The following is a 21266-nucleotide window of genomic DNA, read 5'->3' on the forward strand; positions in this document are numbered from 1 at the left end:
CAGACAGATGAAAAAGATGCAAAAGTGAGATGCAAAGAGCACACGTGCCTCTAAGGAGGCCGCTCCGGCCAGTCAGCAGGCTCGACCATAGGCCCAGTGCTGTTGACCTGTTCTTTCAAGGTAGCTTAGAAATCTGATAGGTGAAATCTCCCCATTTTAAAAAGTTTTTATAGCCCTGGCTGGTGTGGCTCAGTGGACTGAGCACTGGCCTGCTGACACAACTAAAAGGTCAACAGTTCGACTCCCAATCAGGGCACATGCCTTGGTTTTGGGCCAGGTCCCCAGTTGGGGGCATACAAGAGGGAACTGGTTGGACGATGGTTCTCTCCCTCTCTCTCTCCCTCCCTTCCCCTCTCTCTAAACATAAAGAAACAAAATCTTTAAAAAGTTTTTTTTTTTTTTATAAAAACACCAAGGCTCAGACAAAACACATCTGTGGTCTGGAATCAGCTAATAGCCTCTGATTGCAACCTTTGAGCCAGATGCTGGCTACACAGATTCTAGATTTGGTAGTTCTCCCCTGCCCTTTTTATTCAGTTTATTGGGGTGACACTAGTTAACAAAATTTTACAGGTTTCAGGTGCTCAATTCCACAAAGCACCATCTGTACACTGCATTTTGTGTTCCTGCCCAAGAATTTGGTAGTTCTTGTGAAACATCTGGGTGCCTGCCAAGCATGCCCAAGCAGGAGGGGACCTATGGAGCCCCTCGTCAGGTCCAGAGAGTGGAAGGGCCTGGTCTGAGACCAGGAAGCTATTTGGTCACAGAGCCAGGACCAGAATCTGGGACTGGATTCCCAGTCCTGGTCCTATTTCCCCATCCCCAGGGTTAGAAGCTTTGGGTCAGGCTGAGCTTGCTGACAATTGAACAGCTGTGTGACTTGGACAGGTCATGTCGCTTGTAAACACAGATGGTAAGAGCACCTACATCAAAGGTCCATCAGTGTGAGGACTCGGAGAGGTACAAATGGGAAGCTCTTGGCACAATGAGCAAGTGCCTGCTAAGGGTGACTTGCTGTTAGGAAAACCGCGGACCTCACCAGGCCAGGCTGGGTACCTCGGATGATTTTGAGCAGGGCCCTCATTTTGAGAACAAGCGTACTTGGGAAAGAAGGCTCAAGAAGCTGCATTTGGAAGTCATTTTTATTCAGTGTCTTGCACTGTAATAGAGTTCCAAAAGGAAGCTGGCAGAGAAGTAGCCAGAACCCCTCTGTAGCCGAGAGGCTGCCTTTCGGAGCAGCGGTGTCCAGCCCGTTTGCTGCAGAGCACACTGGTGCCCTGCAAGGGGTTTTAAAACACACCCCTATTTAGTCAGGGGCACGGCCCTCTTTTCTCTTAGATTCTCAATTTAAAAAATGACAATGGCCAATACAATAGTAGTCTGGTATGAGCGAATCAAAATTATACCTTTTTTTCCCAGATCCTCAAAAAACCTTTTTTTTTTTTGGTGTGCCTCCAAATTTCAATAACCAGTTTATTTGTGCCATGAGATGAAAAAGGTTGAAAATCACTGCTTTGGAGAGAGGAGGGAGGCATCTTGGGAAAGGCGCCCGGCTGGACTCCCGCTGCCACCACTTGCCTGCCTGTCTGCAGCACTGAGGGGCACAGACACTGGGCAGAAGGAAAGTCCAGGAGGAGCTGTGACTTCCCCATTGCAGCTGGGCGGTCAGGCGAGGTGCTGGTGCTTGCAGCCCGCAGCTTCCTGGAAGGGGACAGTGCCCAGCCCTGCGGGGGCCTTCCTTTAGGTGTACAGCGAGGGGAAGGGCAGCTCGGCTGTGGGCTGGAGCCTGCAGAGGACAGAGGAGATGATCTCGAGGTGGCAGTATCACTGCCCCCGCCCCCCAGCCTCCAGAACCTCTTCAGGAGACTGAGACACACCCTGCCAGCCACCTACCAGTTCTCCGGGCTCCACGTGGTGCCAGACGCCTCCATTAGGTGGAAAGTGTAGGCCTGGCGTGAGCGGTCAGAGAGGTTTTGCTCGCTCTTGTGCACCACTTCTCCATGGATTAGGACAAGGGCCCCTGGCAGGGACACAGCAGGTCAGGAAAGGGCATGGGACCCTCCAAGACTCAAGCACTTTTGTCTATTCATCTCCATCCCCTTCTCTAAAAGCTCAGGGGTCTGCAGCCTTCCCCAAGAGCTGAGGCTGGGCTGCAGGGCATGGGTTCCCCAGGATCCGGTCCCTTCTGCCATGCCGTTGGCAAGCTTCAGCAAGACCATCCTCTTCTGTGGTGTTCGCAGAGCCAGGCGGAAGCTATGCTGGTCAGCTGGGATCTTGCCATTAAATGCTAGGTTGGACCTCAGTTTTCCCTTTCCCAAAAGAAAGAGGGGGCACTAATAGTTGGCATCTGCCACACAGGTTCTGTGTAAACATCTTAGATACGACATCTCACTGACTTCCCCACTTTCCACTTGGGGAAACCGAGGCTCAGAGAGATCCGGTCGTTTGCCCAAAGAGCCCAGAAGTAGCAGAGTCTGGAGTCCAGCCTGATTGGGACACCTTGTTTTTAGTCCCGCTGCTTCCCACTTCCCCCGTGTCCTGTGACTGACCATCTCTCATCCTGTGACTCCACCGCCCTCAGGTGAGCTGGGTGCTCAGAGCAAGCAGAGACCCACAGGCATGGCCGCGGGGCCCTGCCTTCCTGCCCTCTGCATGCCGCCTACCTCTATGCACTGGAGTGGGCACAAAGAGGCTGTCGTCCCGGGCTGGTTCTGACCCCAGGAAGCTGGTGCCAGGTGCCGAGCCAGCTGGGGCCCGGACCATTCTTCTCGACACTCCACCTGCAGGCCACGGGGAAGCATTTAGCCTCTCTCTCTTTTTTTTTTTCTGGGTCCCTCTCCCATGGCGGCTGGGGTGTGCGTGGGCAGGGAGGGACAGGTGTCCTCACTGGTGTGGGAGCCAGGGATGAACCAGAGGCAGCCGTTCTCCAGCGTGGCATCCTCCAGCGCGATCCACATGCCCAGCACCCGGCCCAGGGGCTCCGTGTACAGGAAGGTGGCATCCTGGTGAGGGGAGACTGAGGCAGGCCCACCCGGGCATGAGAGGCCCCGCCCCACTTCCCCGGGGCCTTGTTCCCCACGCCCTCCAGGCCCAGACTGCCCATGATCAGTTAGGATCCACCAGTTCCTGGCCCAGGAACTCGGAACAAGAGATCCCGCTTCTCAAAGCTTCAGTCTCCTAAATGGTAAAGCAGCCCCAACAATCATCTGCCTCATGGTGTTCCTGGAGGATTCCATGAGGCGCGAAAAGTGCCGGCATGGGACGAACATTGAAATTACTTGCCAAAAAGTAGCTGCTGTTGTTTAATTCCAGCCAGGTAACTTAGGCCACTGTCCTACCCAGGGACAAGCACCTCCAGTCACCAGATGATTCACCCAGTGGTGTAAGACTGGGGAGTTGAGTGCAAAATTAGGGGGACAGCCGACCAAGCACCCACAAACACCTCTCTCCATGATGCTAGGGTCCGGCCAGAATGGAGGGCTGCTGACCAAGAGAACTTTGTCTGTTAACAACCAAGTAAAGGGGGTGCTACTGTCACCACCTTCCTTCCAGGGGAACTGTGTGTTTTCTCAGCACCAAACTTTAAAGGGGACATGAGAACACGGACACTGTCCAGAGGGGGATGTCCTAATGGTGGGTGTTTCAAATGCTTGGAGGAGGAGTGGCTGAAGGAAGTGGGGGTGCTGGACTTGGGGAGAAGACAGCCATCCCTTCAGACACCATCCTCTGACTAAATGGGGGGAGGAGGAGGGTGGTCACAAGAAGGCCAGCTTGGGCACATGTGAGGAAGGAAAGGGCCGCGGGGAGGGGATGAGCTCCCTGCCACTGGAGGTATGTGAGCAGAAGTGGAATCGCCCACGAGGGAGGCCATAAAGGATGTCGGTGCCTCCGGTGGGGCTGGAATTAGATCACCAATTTCTATGCTGACTCAATCTTCCAAGGAGCTTGTTAAAATACAGCTTCCCAGGCCCTGGCAGCCTTACTCATGAGCTTGGGGGATGGGGCCCAGGAACCTGTATTTTTAACCAGTTAGGAGTTGCAGCCAGGTTCGGGAACCACTGTGCTGAGGGACCCAGGACGCCCTCCCAATCCATTCTTCCGGAAGGAGCAGAAGGTGACTGCCCCTGCCCAGCCTCCGGACATTGTGGCAGCCCCTTCCCTCCCACCAAAGACCCAACAACCACTAACATCCCAGATCGCCTTTGCTCGGCCTATAGTCTGTCCTGGGCTCACCTTCGCCGCCAAAGTGAGGTTGCTGCAAGAGAGAGGAAGGGCCAGATGAGGCCAGAGGGCAGGATGGGGCTGGGCCCGCTCTGAATCTTGTGGGAAGCTCTGCCCTGGCCACAGGTGTCTATCTCCAAGGATTTCACCTCGGCGCCCATCTACGGGCACCTACTGTGCGCCAGGCCCAGGAGGGCTGCAAAGAGCGAAACCACCCTGCCCTACACGGCACCCCCAGTCTGACCACACACATGCACAAGGCAGAAGTGAAGGGCAGCAGGAGAGGCTAAGACGCAGGCCAGTCCCTTTTTCTAAGGGAGCTGAAAGGCTTCTTGGAAGAGGGTACTGAGTTGGGCCTTGGAAGCTGGAAGCAGAGCATTGTAATAGCCAGTGAAGTGAGGACATAGTCCCTGGGGTTCCCTTTTACCAGCAAATTTTAACTGAGCACCAACTAAGTGCCAGGTGCATTAGGCAGGGAAAACCAGTATCACGTGTTCTTCCCCCAACTTAATAACTCCTTTGGGAAGAGTTTCTGCTCCTTGTAAGGAGGGGCTTGGGCTAAGCACTCTGCCCATTTTACAGAGGATAAACTGAGGCCTGGGGAGGCCAGGGAGCTCACCTTAAAGATGTACATGCTCTGCACCACCACGGGCATCTGGAGGCCCAGGCTTCTGGCCAAGGCCTGGAAGAGGGCAGAGGTCACACTGCTGGCCTAGCCCCACTCCTGCACGGCCCGCCTACCGCCCTTGCCTCCGCCTCGGCTCACCTGCACCTTGGGGGAGTGTGTGACACACTTGAAGACAGGGTCATGGGCGTGCAGAGCTGTGGGACAAAGGTGAGCTGATGGGCTCGCCCCCAGCCCCCACGCATCCCTCCCATGCCTGGCCCTGGGCATCCAGGCTCAGGCCTCTCCATCGCTGATTTTGTGTGCCTTGAGTTTCCCCACAAACACCGTCACCGCATCCCAGGCCCCATCCCCTCCAAGACTTTAGTCTTGACATTGCAGCCATCTGAGAGCCTCCCTCCACTCCTCAGAAGACAAAGCACTCCAAGGGGCCCATCGTTTGGTGGCAATCTCAGTACTGCCACTTACTCTATGGGACACCTCCCCGTCTGCCTAGGACTCGCAGGGCTAACTCATGTGCAACCACAGCTCGGGGTGTGCACTAAAAAGCCACTCTTCTCATTATCTGCTCTGTCGTTACTACACCAAGTGGGAAGGGCAGGGGTGGACGTGTTACATGTTGCTTATAAACCTCAAAAAAAAAAAAGGGAGGATTGAATGTACTTAATACCACTTCAAAATGGGTACAATCGTAAAGTTTATGTTATATGTATTTGACAATAAAATTTTCACAAAGCTACCATAATATAACTTCAAGCTTAAAAAGCTTGCTTACAAAATAAGTTATAATGTAGGGGGGAGGGGGATTTCCTAGCTTGGTGTGGGGCCTCAGAACAGGGACCATGTCAATGTGTTAGGTGTCCTTCAGGAGGCTCCAGGAAGCACCCCCAGGCCAAGGGAGCTGAGGGGTCTGCCTGTGCCCATCTGTGGGGGGGCTCTGTGGACCCCTCTTCCTAGTGCCACATGATAGCATCATAAGATGCGGAGGAGCAGGGCCAGAGAGGACACTGCAGTCAGAAATGCCATTTGTTGGGCCACTAACTCACTGCAGGGTTTGGGTAACACCCCTAAACTCTTCAGGCCTCAGTTTACCCAGTCTCTTTCCACAATGTGCTTGCTTACCGTGGCCAATTTTGTTGATGGATTTCTCTGGAGGGACCAGGAAATTTCCTGTGGCACAAGGAACAGGTAAAGGCTGAAACGTGGAGTCCAGCCTCTCCCAGGGAGCTGACCTCACAGCTCTCCCCCAGCCCTGGGGGCAGATACCCGAGTCCAGTGCACCCCCGCCCCTAGGACCCCAGCTCCAAACCTTTCTCATCAAAAACGCTTTTCTCAAAGAAGAATCGAATCTTGTCGCCGCTACTCAAGAAATAGTCTGTGCTACCCTGTGGAGGGGACATCAGAGGGACTGAGAGAGCGTCACAGGGTCAGAGCTGGGCCTGGCCAAGAGGGAAGAGGACTCAGATGCTCCCACCCACAGGGCTTCAGACCCCTCTGGTGTTTCCCAAACCTGCCCACGGAGGCAGGTGGAACGGGAAACCCAAGGGCCCGGAAGCACAGCCAGAAGCTACAAGCATGAATTTCACGGAATCCTCTTAGTAAATCACACGACTCACACTTGATATGGTGCGGTTCAAAACAGGTGCTAGAATAAAACAGGCCTGGTGCCCAGAGAGCCTTAAGCCACTTGTGTCACCTGTCAGAGCCTCAGCTTCCTCCTCTGCAAAGGGGACTAATAATAGAACTGACCTCCTCAGGCTTGTTGGAGGCTTCAGGTGGAGGCTGAATCTACGAGCAGAGGAGAGAGAGCACAGACCCTGGAGCTAGAATACTTGGGTTTGGATCCCAGCTCTGCCACTGACTTGGCTGTGTGGCCACGACCACATTACTCGACCTATCTGGAGGCTTAATTCCCTCATAGAATATAGAGGCTATTCATGGTACCTGTCTCACAAGGTGTTGTGGGTATATAAAAAAAGCACTAGAACAGTCCTTGGAAAGAGGTTAAGTGACATGTGAATATCTGCTTTTATTATTATTATTATTGCTACTGCTGCTAAATAGAAAACACTCAGCAAGGGCATGGCTAAATGCTTGATAAATATGGGGGTTGGTCAAAAAGTTCATTTGGTTTTTTCTGTAAGATGGCTCTAGTAGCACTTAGTTGTCTTTTACTTCATTTGAATCAATTTTGTTAAATTGCATTGTGACAGTTTTCATATCAGTGGCATTTAAAAAGACATCAAAATTGGTGAATTTTTGTGTAGCCATTTTAATATTGAAATGGATGAAAATAGGCAACATTTTCAGCTTATTATGCTTTATTATTTCAAGAAAGGTGAAAACACAACTGAAATGCAAAAAAAAGATGTGTGCAGTGTATGGAGAAGGTGCTATGACTGACTGAATGTGTCAAAAGTGGTTTTCAAAGTTTCGTGCTGGAGATTTCTTGCTGGACAATGCTCCACAGTCGGGTAGACCAGTTGAAGTGGATAGCGATCAAACAGAGACATTAATTGAGAACAATGAATGTTATATCAGGCAGGAGGTAGCCGACATACTCAAAATATCCAAATCAATAAAGTTATTGGTGAAAATGAAAAATGTGCCTTTTATTTTATGAAAAACTCATACAGACTTTTTGGCCAACCCAATAGAAGCTATTACTAATGTTTTTCTGTTTTTGAATAATCTCTCCTTCTTCATTTTAATATCGTGTTTAAAATTCCTTAGCATCATATAAAAATGATGCTCCAGGAAGATGCCTCACATTTTTCTGTGGCTTTAGCCACCCTTGACCACCATTATATACATCTCCTTACCTTCCTGCGTGGTGTGGAGTAGAGGTGGGTGGCGTTGACCCCCAACCTGGGTTCCCAGGGACACAGCCCCGCCATGCCCCGACCTGTGCCTATAAGGCTCAACTTGGGTGACCTGCCTGACCCCTTCAAAGACATCCCCACTGAAAACTAAAAGTTTATTTTTTCAACATTCTTAACCCTACTTTTAGGATCAAGGGAAGGAAAAACAAGTCAGGGAAGCAAAATCAACATTAATAATATCAAATACAATGATGCTAAATGTGCCAAAGATTTTACTTAACTCATTAATTCACAAGGGAACCAGTAAGATGTTCCCAGGAGAGTTCCATGAACCACACCCATGTGGGCAGCAACGAATGCTAAAACGAATTGACAAATTGGTGCAAAACTCAATTCTCCACAGGGCAATAATAATAACTGCATTCTGAATAACTGTAGCCAGTGCAGGGCACTGAATAATAATTTCATTCTGCTAGCCAGTTCATATCCACTTCTAAAGACAAATATCATGTGTGCATTATTATCTGCTCTATGCAACTTAACTGCATGCTTGAGTTGTAAAATAACTCAAAGATGATGAGATGTGGAGGGAGGTAAGCTGGGTGAATTAGACAGGCCACTCCCTCATCTTTCTATCTTTTAAAGTTAAAGTCTTTCACAAGACCAGCAGTGACTATTGAGGATTTACTGAGTAGCAAGCACTGTGCAGAGTTCTCCTCAAGCATTATGCAGGGTGGGGCAAAATTAGGGTGACAGTTGTTTGTATGGAAAATAATACAATAATTAATAAGTAATAATACAAGAATAAACTGTGTTGTGCATACTCCCAGCTGTAAACTCTTGCCCCATCCTGTAAATCAAGAAACATATTCTTGCTTCTCCCGGGTTCTCCCCCCACCCCCCACTGGTCCCTGCAACATCCTCAGAAAGCAGCTTGGACAGCAGAGGAGCCTTTGAGTCACGCTGGACACAAGACCCCCGTCTCTTCTATCCCCACGTAGAAGGCTGGAGTGCTGACAAATAAAACTATTCAGAGGAAATTATGATTCCGTGTGCCTTTTTCCTTCTGAAGTCCCTGTCCTGTGGGTTGCTCGGCTTCAGTCACTGTGATTCCCTTTATGTCCACCAGATGGCAGGAGCTCCTCAGCGTGAGTGTGAGAACCGTTAGCGGGTTGGGGGATGGCTGAAAAAACTGTGGGAGAATCCCGTCTCAAGGTCCCCATCCCAATCTGCACTGAGCCCTATGAGGTCACTGGAGGGAAGCGAGCAGAGCTTCCAGCCTCATCGGGGAACAAGCCCTACACAGGTAGGTCCACCGCAATCACTGGGCTCATTCCGCGCCGCTGGCCACCAGGCCGCCCTTTTGCGGCTGGAGAACTCCTGAGGAAGAACAGGAGGGCCATGAACAGCATGGATTTGGTCTCACAAAGATCTGGGTTCAAATCCTTGCTCTATCAGTGACTAGCCCTGTGGCCTGGGGCAAGTGAGCCTAGCCCCATTTCCCCCACCTGTCAAATGGAGACAGTAATGCTGACTATATGCATTCATAGTGAAAAATGGAAGAACCAGGCATCTTAAAGCATTTAGCCTGAAGCCTGGCACCCTGAAGGCGAGGGGCCTGACCTGTTATCACAATGAGCCGTGGGCTTCCAGGCTGCTGCTCTGGCTGGGGACTGCCCCCCATCAAAGACCAGAGAGCAACCTCACCTGCCCCCGGCACCCACCTGCGCTCGCAGCTGCTCCTCTTCCTGGGTGGAAAACTCTGTGCGGCAGTGGAGAGGGACGTCCATCTTGGCCACTATCTCCCCAATCCTCTGCTGCATGGCCACACACTCGTCAGCGGACAAGAACCCTTCCAGCACCAGGAATCCATCCTCCCGGAACTGCAGGCGGGAGGGAGGCTCAGGCTCCCCCCAGCCCTCAGACGCTCTCCATGAGAACCGATCTGAGCCCCTCGCCCAAGCCATGTGAAGGCAGGACCAAGTGTCCTGTTCATTGCTCTGTCCCCTGCCCTGGCCACCGTATCTGGCACCCAGTGATGAGTAATCAGTATTGGCCGGAATGACGGAAGGAGGAAGGCAAGGGGTCCTTCCCTTCCCCTCCCCTCCACTGGGCTTGGGTCACAGGGGAATACAACCTCATTCAGTTACTCAGCAAAAATCAACTGAGCATTTACTATCTACCAGACATGGTTTTAGGACCGGGAGATTCAGTAATGAGCGAGCCAGCCAGCCAGGATGCCTGCCTTCCCGGAACCCACCGTCTAACAAAGGAGCAAGACAAGGAGCAACCAACACACAGGGGAGCAAACTGTTACAAACTGCTGAGTGCAAGGCGGGAGAGGGCAGTGCTGGAACTAAAGGAAGGAGAGTCTAATGTGATCCGGATGGGGAGGACAGGAGGTCTCCGGGCGGCAGCCCTGAGGAAGTGACATTTAAGGGGACCAGCAGGACATGTGAAGCCCCTGGGCTCAGGAGAAACACATGAATTAGGACCCGGTGGAGCAGAGCGAGGGTGGGTATGGAAGGAAGGTGGGAGGGTGGCCGACCGGCTGTGCAAGCAGCTGGGCTTCACCCTGGGCGCCAAGGGGGTTAATATCCAAGGCTAACTCTGACTTGCCTCCAGTCCCCTTACTCTGAGGCTGTTAAGATAAGGGAAGAATCAATGCACGTTTGCTTACAGATATAAATAAAGTCTTAACCTGGAAAGGAGCATTGAAGTCGCCCCCTGAACCCTCTGTGAAGTGTCTGATTTCCCATTACTGACACCCCATTCCACCCCCCACGATGTCCATTCTGCCTTGTGTGCACACACGGGACGTTGGGACATTCATGGCCCCCCACCACGGGCGCTTCAGTCTCCCGGCAGCGCTGCACGATGGAAACTTAGTCCTCGTCTCAGTATCAAGCTGAAACTGCCCCCTTGGGAACTGGGTCACCCACAGCTAACTTATGCAAACCCACGGTCCTGTAAACACGCTAAAATTCTTGAGATACAAAGTTAGAGGACTGGCAAATAGGGGAGCAAAGATGAATGTATGAGTGTGTTCCCCAAGGCTTGTTTAACAACAGCAATAAATCAGAAATAACCTGAATGCCTAGCACAAGGGATTTTGTTCAACAAAGTATAGTCTGTCTGGAACACAACAGAGCTGAAAAACATCATGTGGTAGACAAATATTTACTGACATGGAAGTATGTTCCTGATGGGGGGGAAAAAAAAAAAAAGCCAAATAATTAGTAACCTAGCCAAGCACTCAATGAGCTGAAAGCCGTAGCTATTAGGATGGACTTAAAAAAAGATTCTACAGCTGTATACCAAAATACTGTGTCAGCGTAAGAATTGATGGGTGGTTTTAAACTTTCTTCTTCGAGCTTTTCTGTATTTTTCTGCACTCTTCTCTTGTCATCAGGAACCAACAACAAGGGTCATGTTAAAGACTGTCCCTCTGATCCCCGTGAGTCAGTCTTTTGTGTTTGAAAGCACACAGGGCCCCCCAAGCGGGGCTCTGGGAGATCTCCTGAGGGGCCCCGCCCCCGAATCGCAGGCCCGGATCCGGGCAGGGACTGGCGGACCCCGGTGCTTTATTGTGGGTTTTGGTCACAGACACACACATTCCCATCCCACTCTGTCCTGTGGTCTGGACACCCCAGGCTGTGTGTGCAGAAGTTAGAGGCGGTTGGGAACCTACTGCTCAGGCTTCAGTTTCCTTTTCTGAAAAACGGCAGGGGGTGGGGTCGGGGTCGTGGGACGGGGGAGTACTTGCAGTGCCCTCCAGAGGGTTTTCCCACTCTTACCTGACCCTCCCTGCACCCACCATGCAGGCCCCTACCTTCTGGAGCTGCCCCGGGCTCAGGAAGGCCATGAGGACCCGCCGGGGGTGGCTTCTGGTGTTGTGCTCAGGCTGGAGCGGAGAAAGGTCAGAGGGGTGAGTGGGTAGAGTCTGGGAGGCTGGAAGGACTTAACCACTGCCGGTGCAGAGCAAACCCAATCCCCGCCTCACCCCGCCCCTCCCCTGCCCCAGGCCAGCCTGGGCTCCCTCCAGCTGAGCCCATTTGTCCAGGCCCCCTCCACCCCAGCCCTATAGCCTGGGTCCTTCTTCCCAGCTAATCCAGGCTTAGTCCTTCCTGATTCCTTCGTGCTTTCCACTGCTCCTCCCTGCCCAACCCCCACCCTCCAGACTGCGGCTGGCTGCTTACTGGGTACCACCGAGGAGTTGAATTCCAGGAGTATCTGGGCAAAGACGCTGCTCAGGCAAGAGAATACCTGAGCGCCAGCGCGTGTGCCACCACTAATTGTAACCAAAGTCCCAGGGCCACCAGCATCATCTGCTTGCGGGGGGGAATGCAAGGGAGGCCTACACACCACATTGGCTCTGACTGGCTTTGTATTCCAAAGGTAAAAGAAGTCTCCAGGGAAAGTCTCCAGCTCCAAAACTCCAGGTCCTGGCAGGGCGATGGAAGGGAGTGTGCAGGTCAGTCTGCAGCTCACAGGAAGGTAGAAGACAGGGGGGTCTTAGGAGGAGGAAGGGGCTAGGGAGAGGGGGCCTGGGTCTTCAGCATCGAGCGCCACGGTTCCTGTTCCCCACCCCCAGGCCCAAGAGATTTGGTGTCTCAAGTCAGGAGGTGTGGAACAGCCCATGCATGCCGACCCTTCTAGCCAACCCCACTCAGCAGCTGACGGGCCATTCTGGGGGCCATTTCGGGGCCCATTCTGGCTTCAGCTACTGAAAAACTGGCCGCTGGCCTTCCCTGAAATGACGCTGTCTGAATGGCCGAGGGACAGAGTGTCTCAGGAGTGAGCTCCGGAACACAGCTCAGCCCTCAGGAGCCTTGGCCCAGAGTCAAATTGTTTTCTGGGCGACCGCACTGGGAGTAGCTGCTTGGTCCCAGCTTCCCCAGGAGGGCTAGGGGACAAGAGGTTCACAGCATTCGGCTGGGAGAGGAGGGCAGGCAGAAGACAGAACCATGGGAGAAATACAGCCGAGACTCGCTCGCTGTCCTGGCCCCTGCTGGTGCAGCCACCCAGCAAATACAGGCCAGGCGCCAGAGCAGGGGGCGCGTCCAGCATGCTGGGTGGACAGGTCCCCAGGAACCGCACCAAAGGCGGGTAGTGGAGTCCTGATGAGGCAGACTGGGTTCTGTCCCCACCCGGCCTCACCTTCCTGTCTATAACTTGGGGATAACAGAAGTCTCTCTTAGGAAGAGGAAGATGAACACTTTACTTCTAATGAAGAACTTGGCACAGGGCCTGGTACTTAGTGAATGCCCCACCAACTATTCACCAAAGGCTAGCAGAGGCTGTTCTGGGTAGAATAGGAGGGTGTTTTATTTTTTGAACATCCCCAGGTTTTCCAAACTGCTGTTGTAATCAGAGAAGAGACCCCCACTGTGGTTTTAAGTGGCAAATGCTGGGGGGAAGGGGGCCTTCCACAATTTGCTTTTATTTTGCTCTGACTTTGAGAAGTGGGTGGGTGGTGGTTGTTCTTTCCAAAAGCTAACCAGCTCCAGATCAAACACACCTGCTCTGGATCCTGGGCAGCCCCAAGGCTGGGGTGGGGGCAGGCGTGGGACGTGGGAGGGAGCAGCCGGACCAGACATGAGGGGAAGACCTCCACTCCCAATGGAGTGGAGACTCAGGAGGGGCCTTGGAGGGGGGGGTCCAGGCCCAGCTGCTCCCCATCAGAAAGCCCATGTCAGGGGCAGAGAGGAAGAATATCCTGGCTTAGTCCAAGGTCACTTAGAGGGGTCAGAGTCCATGGAGCAAGGACAGGCTCTGCCTGTCCCAGAGGAGGAGCCCCAGCAGCAGGTAAGGCCTCATTGCTACGGCCAAGATCACAGTGCCCTTTCTCCTTCACCAAAAGACGGCTGTCCCGGGCCCCCATGTTGGCCCAGCACAAGCCTCACTGGTCCGGGGGAAAATATCCTTCACTGGGTACTGGGATCGGGCACTCTGCTGAAAACCCCACCTACTTGCACAATTCTCATGAGTCACCCTCAGAGCAACCCTGCCAGGCTGCCAGCACCACCCTGACTTCTACCAGTGAGGACACCCAGGCCACTGAGGCCACACATCAAAACAGCACAGCCTGAGCTGAGGGCAGCTCTGCCCACCTCCCTGAGCCTGTCCTTGGCCCCAGCCCCTTCGAGAGGCTCCCGAAGGGGCTGGGAGCAGGTCAGGCCCTCCCAGGGTCAGGTCAGCGCCACCTCCGCAGAGCCCTGGGGACTGGCTGTTGGAATCAGAGGAACCTATGGGAGCAGAGAGGAGTTCCCATTGTACAGGCCGGGGCATGGAGGCCACGGGAGGGGAAGGATCTGCCCAGCTTCATGCAGGGATGGCCGAGCTGGGACAGCGACCCGAGAGCACTGGCTTCCGCTCCAGGGCCGCCTCCCCTCCCCCATCAGAGCTCACGCGGGCGAAACACAGGCGGCTAGGCCAGCAGAGGATTGGCTGTGGGAGCCCTGGCCGGGCTGGTGCCTCTCACGCACCAGGTGCTCTTTCCAGCTCACGTGCATGGGGCGGTGAGAGGTGCAGTTTGCTACTTGTAGGTGCCCAATAAATGGTTACTCAACAGTCTGGTCCACTGGGCCCGTGGGCCTCGGAGAGCTGAGGGAAGGGTCCCCCCACAGCATGGAGACCTCCAAAGGCTACTTTCTGTGACGGGTTTATTTGATATTTGACCGAGTCTACAAGTTCAGACCCACATGGAACGGACTGCTTCGTGGTTGTCAGAGGCTAGTGTGCGCTATTTCTGAGGATTACATCTAACGACACGACGCAGAAAACACAAATGGACAAACAGACGTAGTCATCGAGACAAGAGACGCTGAAACGTGCCTTAGTGTCCAAGTGGTTGACCTAAGGCGGGGACCCAGGTGACTGATCTAAAGTGAGGTGGCTTCTCACCACCAGGCGCCGAGTGGGCCATGGGTACCAGGCACCTGGGACAGAAACTGGAACCAAAACCTGGGCAGCCTGCTTTTCCAGGGCCAACCTCCCCACCCGCGGCCCCACCTCCACAGCAGGTTCTGAAGGACCAGGTGGTGACGCGGCTGATGGGAGCAGCTGAGACTAGTGGTGGCACTGGGCAAACGCCTGACACATGAGGTGGGAGAGCAGAGTCCGGGCGAGGTAGCTCCTCTGGGCTCCTTTAACACTGTGATGAGGGACAGGGAGGATGGAGCACCGTTCATCCGGGGATTAGCCAACCCGAGTCTCCTCCCCTCTTGGCAGCTCCAGAACATTCCCTTTGGCCAACAGCCACAGAAATGAGCGCCTGCCAAGACACATGGAGGAGAAGGAAAACAAGACACCAAAAACAAAACAGGTCCCCACCCGAGGGGAGGAGAAGAACAAACAGAACTCTGGACCAAGGTCGCACCAGATCCGGAAGACACCCTAGAGGAAGGACACACAACTCAGGGTCCTGCCGCTCTGCGCCCACCCTGAGACTCCATCTCACTGGCCTTTAGTGTCTTTTTTTTTTTTAAGTTTTTTCTTTTTAATACCCAAACCTTCCATTTTCAAAGCTTAAAAAAATTTTTTACTTAAAAAAAAAAATTCCAAAACTGATGAGGCAAGCCCCAGGCCCGGCCATTCCACCTGCGGCCTGCTCTCCCACGGGCTGTGCCAACACACGCCAGCCTGGCCCGCCCCAGCGGGGCGGCGTCCACAGCCGGCTGCCCCCGGGGCCACTCTGCTCAAGGCTGTGTGGGCACTAAATGCTGGCGGCATCGCCACAAAAGGAAAAGCAAAACAGCCCACCCTTCCTTAAACACCCCCATTGGAGCTGAACTTTCTTGGGAATGTGTCAGTTATCAGGAGGGAGGGGGCGGGAGGTGGAGAAAAATAAATACCGAGAGCTGCAGAGACTTCCTGGACCTCTGGCGACTGCTCAGCCTCCGGGGCAGAGCGGGCCTCTGGGGGGAGGCCAACTGTCCAAACACTGCTCTGAGACAGATTACAGGTCTCTGATCTCCCCAGCAGGCGCCTGCCCTGGGGGTTGAGTCTCAGAGGGAGAAAAGGGGCCAGCCCCTCAGGTACTGTCCTGTCACCCTGGCCCAGCTCACGTCCAAGCCCAGGCTCTTGCGCTGGCCGAGAGGCTGGGCTGGTTGTCCCAGGGTTCCTGGGTTCCTGGGCCAGAGGCCCCCTCGGTGACTCCAGCACCGGCCGCTGCAGGCCAGCCCAGCACTCGGCAGCCCGCAGCGGTTCAGGCCTGCTCCTTGTCAGCCCTCCACAGCCGCTCCTTCACCTCGGGGGGCAGCGTGTTGAACAGGTCCTCTTCAACCACCAGGCCGCTGCGCTTGAGCAGCGGACACTCGCCCAGCTCCACGGGCAGGCACTCCAGCCGGTTGCCCCGCAGCTCAATCTGCGTCAGGTTGGTGAGCTCGCCCACCCGCGAGGGCAGCGACTGCAGCACGTTGTTGCCCAGGTGCAGGGCCCGCAGCTTCCGGCACTGGAAGAGCTCTGGGGGCAGTGCCTCGATCTGGAGCAGAAGGAGCAGGAGGGAAAGTGAGGGGGGCAGGCTTCGGCCTGAGGGCCTCGAGGTCTGAGGCCTCCTTTCCCTTCCCTCCCTGTCCCCCTCCCCGGGGCACTGGCACCTTCTCTGAGGTATATTCAGCTCCCTAGGGCCCCAACATGAGCACAATCTGGGCCAGAGCCTGGCTCACTTCCACCTGCATGTTAGGTCTCAGCCCGGTAGTCACATCCTCTGCAAAGCCTTCCCTGACCTCCTGGGTAATCGATGGCACCCACGTGTCCCCAACAGCACTGCTCTCTCGATGGTGAAACTGCTTGATCACCTGCCATGCGGAACTGTGGGCTCTGAGAGGACAGGCCTGGGTCCACCTTGTTCCCCACTGTCTCCCACACATGGCACTAGCCAGCCACTATCAACCGCACCCGCTCCTCCACTGCCCGGAGCTCACTGGGAGCCTGGCTGTTGGTCCTCTCTGGTGTAAGGACATTTTATGGAAGCAGAGCAGCATGCTGAGAAAACCCCAACCCCTAATCGTTGCTGAGAACTGGGAGAGCTTGCCAATAGGAGTGACAATTCAAGCTGTCTCACTTCTCTTTCCTGGAGCCTCAGTTTCCTCATCAGTCAAGTCAGACTGTTCGTGAGGCATGGAGCTCAGTAGTGGCCATTCAGAGTCCCCTTCTTCTGACTTTGCAAAATTAGAAAAATGGGCAACACCCGTTAGTAGCTTACTATACAGGCTGGCTTCAGTTCTGAGCACTGAGACTATGAACTCTTTTAGCTCTTGGAACTACCTAGATATTCTGCAAACACTCGTCCCATTTTTCAGATGGGGTAACTGAGGCCCTAGAAAAGCTAACTTGCCAGTGGTTCACAGCTGGAAAGTGGTAGAGTCAAGATTTGAACCTGGTTCAACACATGCTCTGCTAAGTGCATGCACTGTTGGTGGAACAAGGGGTGAACAGGGGCCCCGGGTGGGGACACGCTGTCTCCCGGCACCCAGGAAGAGCTCTCTAGTGCCAGCTTCTTCCCTGCCCTTCTGCAAGTGTCAGCTACCAACATGAGTTCTTATTGAGTCAATCTGTCCTGAAACGACCTACTTCAGATGTGATGGGCAGGAGGGATCCTGCCAGCTATGAGGTTGCTCTGTCACTGTCCCCATTTTCCCGCTGAGGAGGCCAAGGGCTGGAGAAGTGAAACAGGACATTGCAGAGCCAGAAAGGGGCGAGGGGGGTGTACGCCTGGCTTCCTCTGACGCGGAGCCCACTGGTGTCCCAGTCTGCCAAAGACGGCGCAAGCGGGCAGTGCCACCCCAGGAAAGACCCTTGCCCTCCCTGGGACTCAGCCTCCCCATCTGGAGGATAAAAAGGCTGGACTAGAAAGGCCTCTTGGCGGGGACCTCTGGCAGACCTGGACCTCTGCCTCATGGGCTCCTGCTCTCGCCGGCCATTTTTGGAAGAGGATGCTCATTTCTGGTCAGGAGCTTGTCCTTCCGGACAGAGGAATCAATGAGGCTGTGGCTGGGCAGAGGCCATGCTATGAGGGGCACTGTGGCCAATTTTAAAAAGACTCCTGACATGTGCTTCCAAAACTGCCACTGCTGTGCCCACGGTCAGGTTAGCTGGGCCAAGCAAGTTCAGGGGCATGAAGGTGGGAGCGCAGATGGGACATGGGCTCCAGCCACCCTGAGGGCAAGAGCCTCCCAGACGCCCCATCCTGATGACAGTGGCCCACAAGGGCTCCCTCTGATGACAAAGACAGGGTTGGAGCAGCAGGAAAGGCTGCGGTCAATGAGGGGCAGAGCCGGGCTCACATGCAGAGCTCCCTCCCTGAAATCCCCGCCCCAGCCAGCAAGCTCTCTCTGGAGACAAAAAGGTGCCTTCAGTGGCTCAGGGCCCCACCATGGCCACACCTGTCCTTTGGATGTGTCCTTCTTCCCGAGATGTCACCTGCCCACTGAAGGCTTAAAGTTTGCATCTCCCCCAGTCCTACTCCGTCCCACCTCCTCAGGGACCTCAGTGACTCCCCAGTCAGCACAGAAGTGGCCTCGTCTACCTGATCGTTGGAAAAGACAACCTCCCGGGAGCCTCTGGGGCTACTCCATCATTCTCCAACCTCCCCAACCAATACCTGGAAGGAGGCCATGTCTCTTTAGCCCACTGTGATCCAGCTTCCTCCCCATCCACCCCTGAAACTTCCTGGCCAAAGTCACCAACTGTCACTCCTAATCCACTGGACCCAAGCCGTTCTCCGTTCACCTGACTCCCTCACGCGCCATGAACCCTGCCTGGCCTCGCTCTTCCACAGTCCATCCTGAATCCTCCAGCCAGACTTCTTTCTTTCCCTGTCCGTCCTCTCTCCCTGGTGAGGATCCCCTGCCAAGGATCCCTGTCACCCATGAGCCCTGGGGTGATGACACCTTGAGCTTTAGGCGGATTCAACATGGTCTCTTGGACGTCACAGGGCTCCAGACACCCAACACGGGACATAAAATATCCCCTCTGAAAACCTGTGCCTCCTCCCACGTCCTGTCTCCATGCCCATTCATCTACCCAGGCAGCCAGGTGAGAAACCTTGAGTCACTTGACTGCTCCCTCCTCCCCCCTTCCAACCCAGCCCCCATCCTGTGGGTTCTACCTCCAAGGTCTCGTGGATGCCCCGTGTCTCCCCATCCCTGGCGGCTCTGCCAGTGCAGGCACGCCCCCCCCCCCCCCCCACCTGTGCCTGTACACAGGTTTCCATCAGCTCCTGACGGCTCGCTTTGCCCCCTCCGCCCCCACATGCAGCCAGAGCGATCTCCCTGTCCTGAGAGTTTATGGCCTGGTAAGAAGAATGGACATGAAATAAACAAAGTGTGGTTGTGGAAAGAGAACTGGGAAGACCGGGATGCTCCTGCTAACCCTTCAGGGCAAAGTCCAAATTCCAGGGGTGGCTCACTGCTTCTCCCTCCCGCTTTCAGTTACAGCAGGGACAGACCGCTAAACTTCTCCCTTCCTCTCGCCTGACTAACTCCTCCCCATCCTGCAGGCCAGAGGAAACGTTCTTCCTCCAGGAGGCCCGCCAGCCCTGTGTTAGTCTGTGTTGAGGCCACTCTGTGCTCCAGGAGCCTCAGGCCCCAGCATAGCTCTTGTCACACCACATTTATTTTCTTTCCCCACAGGACAGTGAGCTCAGGATGGGCAGCTATGGGCCTTGTTTGTCCTTGTGTCCCCAGTACCTCCAGGCTAGGAGTACTCAAAAAACATACGCCAAATCAATCAGCGAATGAACGAATAAATGAATGAGTGGACAAAAGAATGCCTGCTCTGTCCAGGTACCCCTTATAATGAGTTTAAACCTGGGAGAACAGCAGTCAAGGGCATGGGCTGGGCCATACCCAGCCCTGCCTTTCGAACTGCAGGCCAAGGGTGGCCCACAAGGAACCACCAGGCCTCTGAGGATGGGGAGGGGCTCCAACTTAAAAGGAGCCTGACCAGGATGGACTCAAGTGAGCTCCCTTCCCTATAAGGCCTCTGGCATTCCAGGGGGCAGGGACAGGACGTGATTAAGCTGTGCAATGAACAGGGTGTCAGAGGGTCTCCTTCCTGGGGACAGCATGCCTGCCTGCCGCCAGCTCCTTTCCTGAGGGGCGACCTCCGCCAACAGACATGACCTCACAAGCATGCCTGGGGTGAGCAGGGGCGGGTGGAGGACAGGACGGGGAGGCGGGCCGGCTGCTGGCCACACCCTCTGCCTGGTGGGAGGGCCCATCAAGCCCCAGTGCCTCCACAGTTCCCTGGGCAGCGCAGGCCGTCCGAAGGGTCACGGGATGACCATGTCTGACCCAGCGCCAGGAGCAATCTGGCCCCGGGCTACACTCTGGAGGAGCCACCTGGTCCCCCTACACATATTAAAGAAGGGGCTGGGTTTTGGGGGGCTCTCCAAATATGGCTTCTCTAAATCCAATTTTCCTGATCAGCGAGCCTGTCCCAGGGTCTGCGGGTAGATTCTCCAGGGTGGAGCAACCTGGTATCTGACTCTTCCTCGTTCATTCTCACGGGTACGCACAGTCCTAACTTGGGGGAGGAAAACAGGATTTGTCATCATCTCTGACATATGGAGACAGGTTGGTTTGCAGTCAGAGGGGCTCAGGGAAGAGAGGAGGGGAGCTGCTCGGTGGCGCGCCTGGACTCTCCAATCTGAGTGACACTGGAGAACGGCAGGGGCATGTCAGTGTCTGGGGCTGCGGGACACTGGGGATTCCAGAAACGCTGTGCCCTGCACAGGGCGGACACACAGCACGTGCTCGCTAACCAGGGGGCTGCTCTAGGCCCCCGCCTTCGAGGAGGGACAGAGGTGGCGGCAGAATCGGCCCCTCTTGGTGTCCCACTCCTGACCACAGAACTCCAACACCGACCTCACTACGAGTCCCCACCCCGAAAGCAGGGACCCAGAAGACCTGTTCTTTTCATTGTCAATCTCCTGCAGGTCCCCAGGAGCGGGAGGCGGGGGAGCCCCCAGGCGCTGTGGATTTGCTTCCACTGCAGAGGCCATACCACAAAGCCGCAGGAGCACCCTGCCCTCAGCCTCACCCACCTACCTCTGTGGAGGGGCCTTGAGTAGGGGCTTCCCAGTTCAGCCAAGGGCCTGGTGCACAGAGGCCACGGCACAGGGCGTGCCAACTGTCTCCAGGGTGTGGCTTCCCACACTACTGGCCCCAAACTGTTTGCACAATTTCCTCTCCAGAGAGGCAGGTGGTGACAAGTCGGCCCTGACCAAGCCCCACTCCGCCCTCCATCACCCCAAATGCAGAGAGGAGAGGGGCGAGGGCAGCAGCCACCGCCACGTGATTCCTGTTCGTGGCAGACCTGGACTGGCGCTTCAGCTCCAAATCTGGTCCAGGGCAACACCGCCAGCTCCAGGCTGAGTACCACCTCCCACGACCCCACTGACAGAGACGGAGAGAGAAAATCACAGGCCTTGGGTCTCCTGCCCATGCACACTCGGCCTATGAGAAACCCACACAAGGGCACCCTGGGGACACACCCCACCTGACCGCACAATCTCTCCTGGCAGGAGAGCTCTGTAGCGTTCTATGGTGGAGACAGGCTCTTAGCCCCAGACATCTGATCTGGCAGGTCTG

At 54.9% G+C, this 21266-nt stretch overlaps 2 protein-coding genes across 7 annotated transcripts in view; both read right to left on the reverse strand.

The window, feature by feature from the left end:
- Positions 1–1131: 1131 nt before the first annotated feature.
- PHYHD1 (phytanoyl-CoA dioxygenase domain containing 1) lies at positions 1132–11627 on the reverse strand. 2 transcript variants are annotated; one of them, XM_054584257.1, is made up of 11 exons: positions 11501–11627; positions 9393–9551; positions 6156–6231; positions 5969–6016; positions 4988–5043; positions 4841–4903; positions 4234–4255; positions 2888–3016; positions 2664–2780; positions 1894–2020; positions 1132–1786 (listed from the first exon to the last, which is right to left on the reverse strand). In XM_054584257.1, the coding sequence occupies exons 1-11, from the start codon at positions 11531–11533 to the stop codon at positions 1741–1743; spliced, it is 876 nt and encodes a 291-aa protein (XP_054440232.1). In that variant the 5' UTR covers positions 11534–11627; the 3' UTR covers positions 1132–1740. The 2 variants fall into 2 exon arrangements, with proteins under 2 accessions (XP_054440232.1, XP_054440233.1); XM_054584258.1 differs by lacking the exon at positions 4234–4255 and having other exon boundaries at positions 2888–3002.
- Positions 11628–11987: 360 nt separating this feature from the next.
- LRRC8A (leucine rich repeat containing 8 VRAC subunit A) overlaps positions 11988–21266 on the reverse strand; it is a 28187-nt gene continuing 18908 nt past the window's right edge. For 4 of the 5 annotated variants that reach the window (XM_054584259.1, XM_054584260.1, XM_054584263.1 and 1 more), the window contains one exon: positions 14177–16153. In XM_054584259.1, the coding sequence (XP_054440234.1) occupies positions 15878–16153 (276 nt within the window). In that variant the 3' untranslated portion in view covers positions 14177–15877. Of the gene's footprint in view, positions 12114–14176; positions 16154–21266 lie in introns of those variants that run through there. The other variant, XR_008530054.1, reaches the window with a different exon arrangement.

Source organism: Pteronotus mesoamericanus, unplaced genomic scaffold, assembly GCF_021234165.1.
Source record: "Pteronotus mesoamericanus isolate MK-2021 breed Mesoamerican mustached bat unplaced genomic scaffold, CSHL_Meso_final contig_78, whole genome shotgun sequence".
NCBI lineage: Eukaryota > Metazoa > Chordata > Mammalia > Chiroptera > Mormoopidae > Pteronotus > Pteronotus mesoamericanus.

Excerpts from the sequence above, each read along its gene's own strand:
- PHYHD1 (XM_054584257.1), bottom strand. The coding sequence starts at position 11,533 with ATGGCCTTCCTGAGCCCGGGGCAGCTCCAGAAG. Across the intron at positions 6,232-9,392 it reads AGGAGCAGCTGCGAGCGCAG|GGTAGCACAGACTATTTCTT; the intron begins GTGGGTGCCGGG and ends TCCCCTCCACAG. Across the intron at positions 2,781-2,887 it reads CATCCCTGGCTCCCACACCA|GTGGAGTGTCGAGAAGAATG; the intron begins GTGAGGACACCT and ends CGTGGCCTGCAG.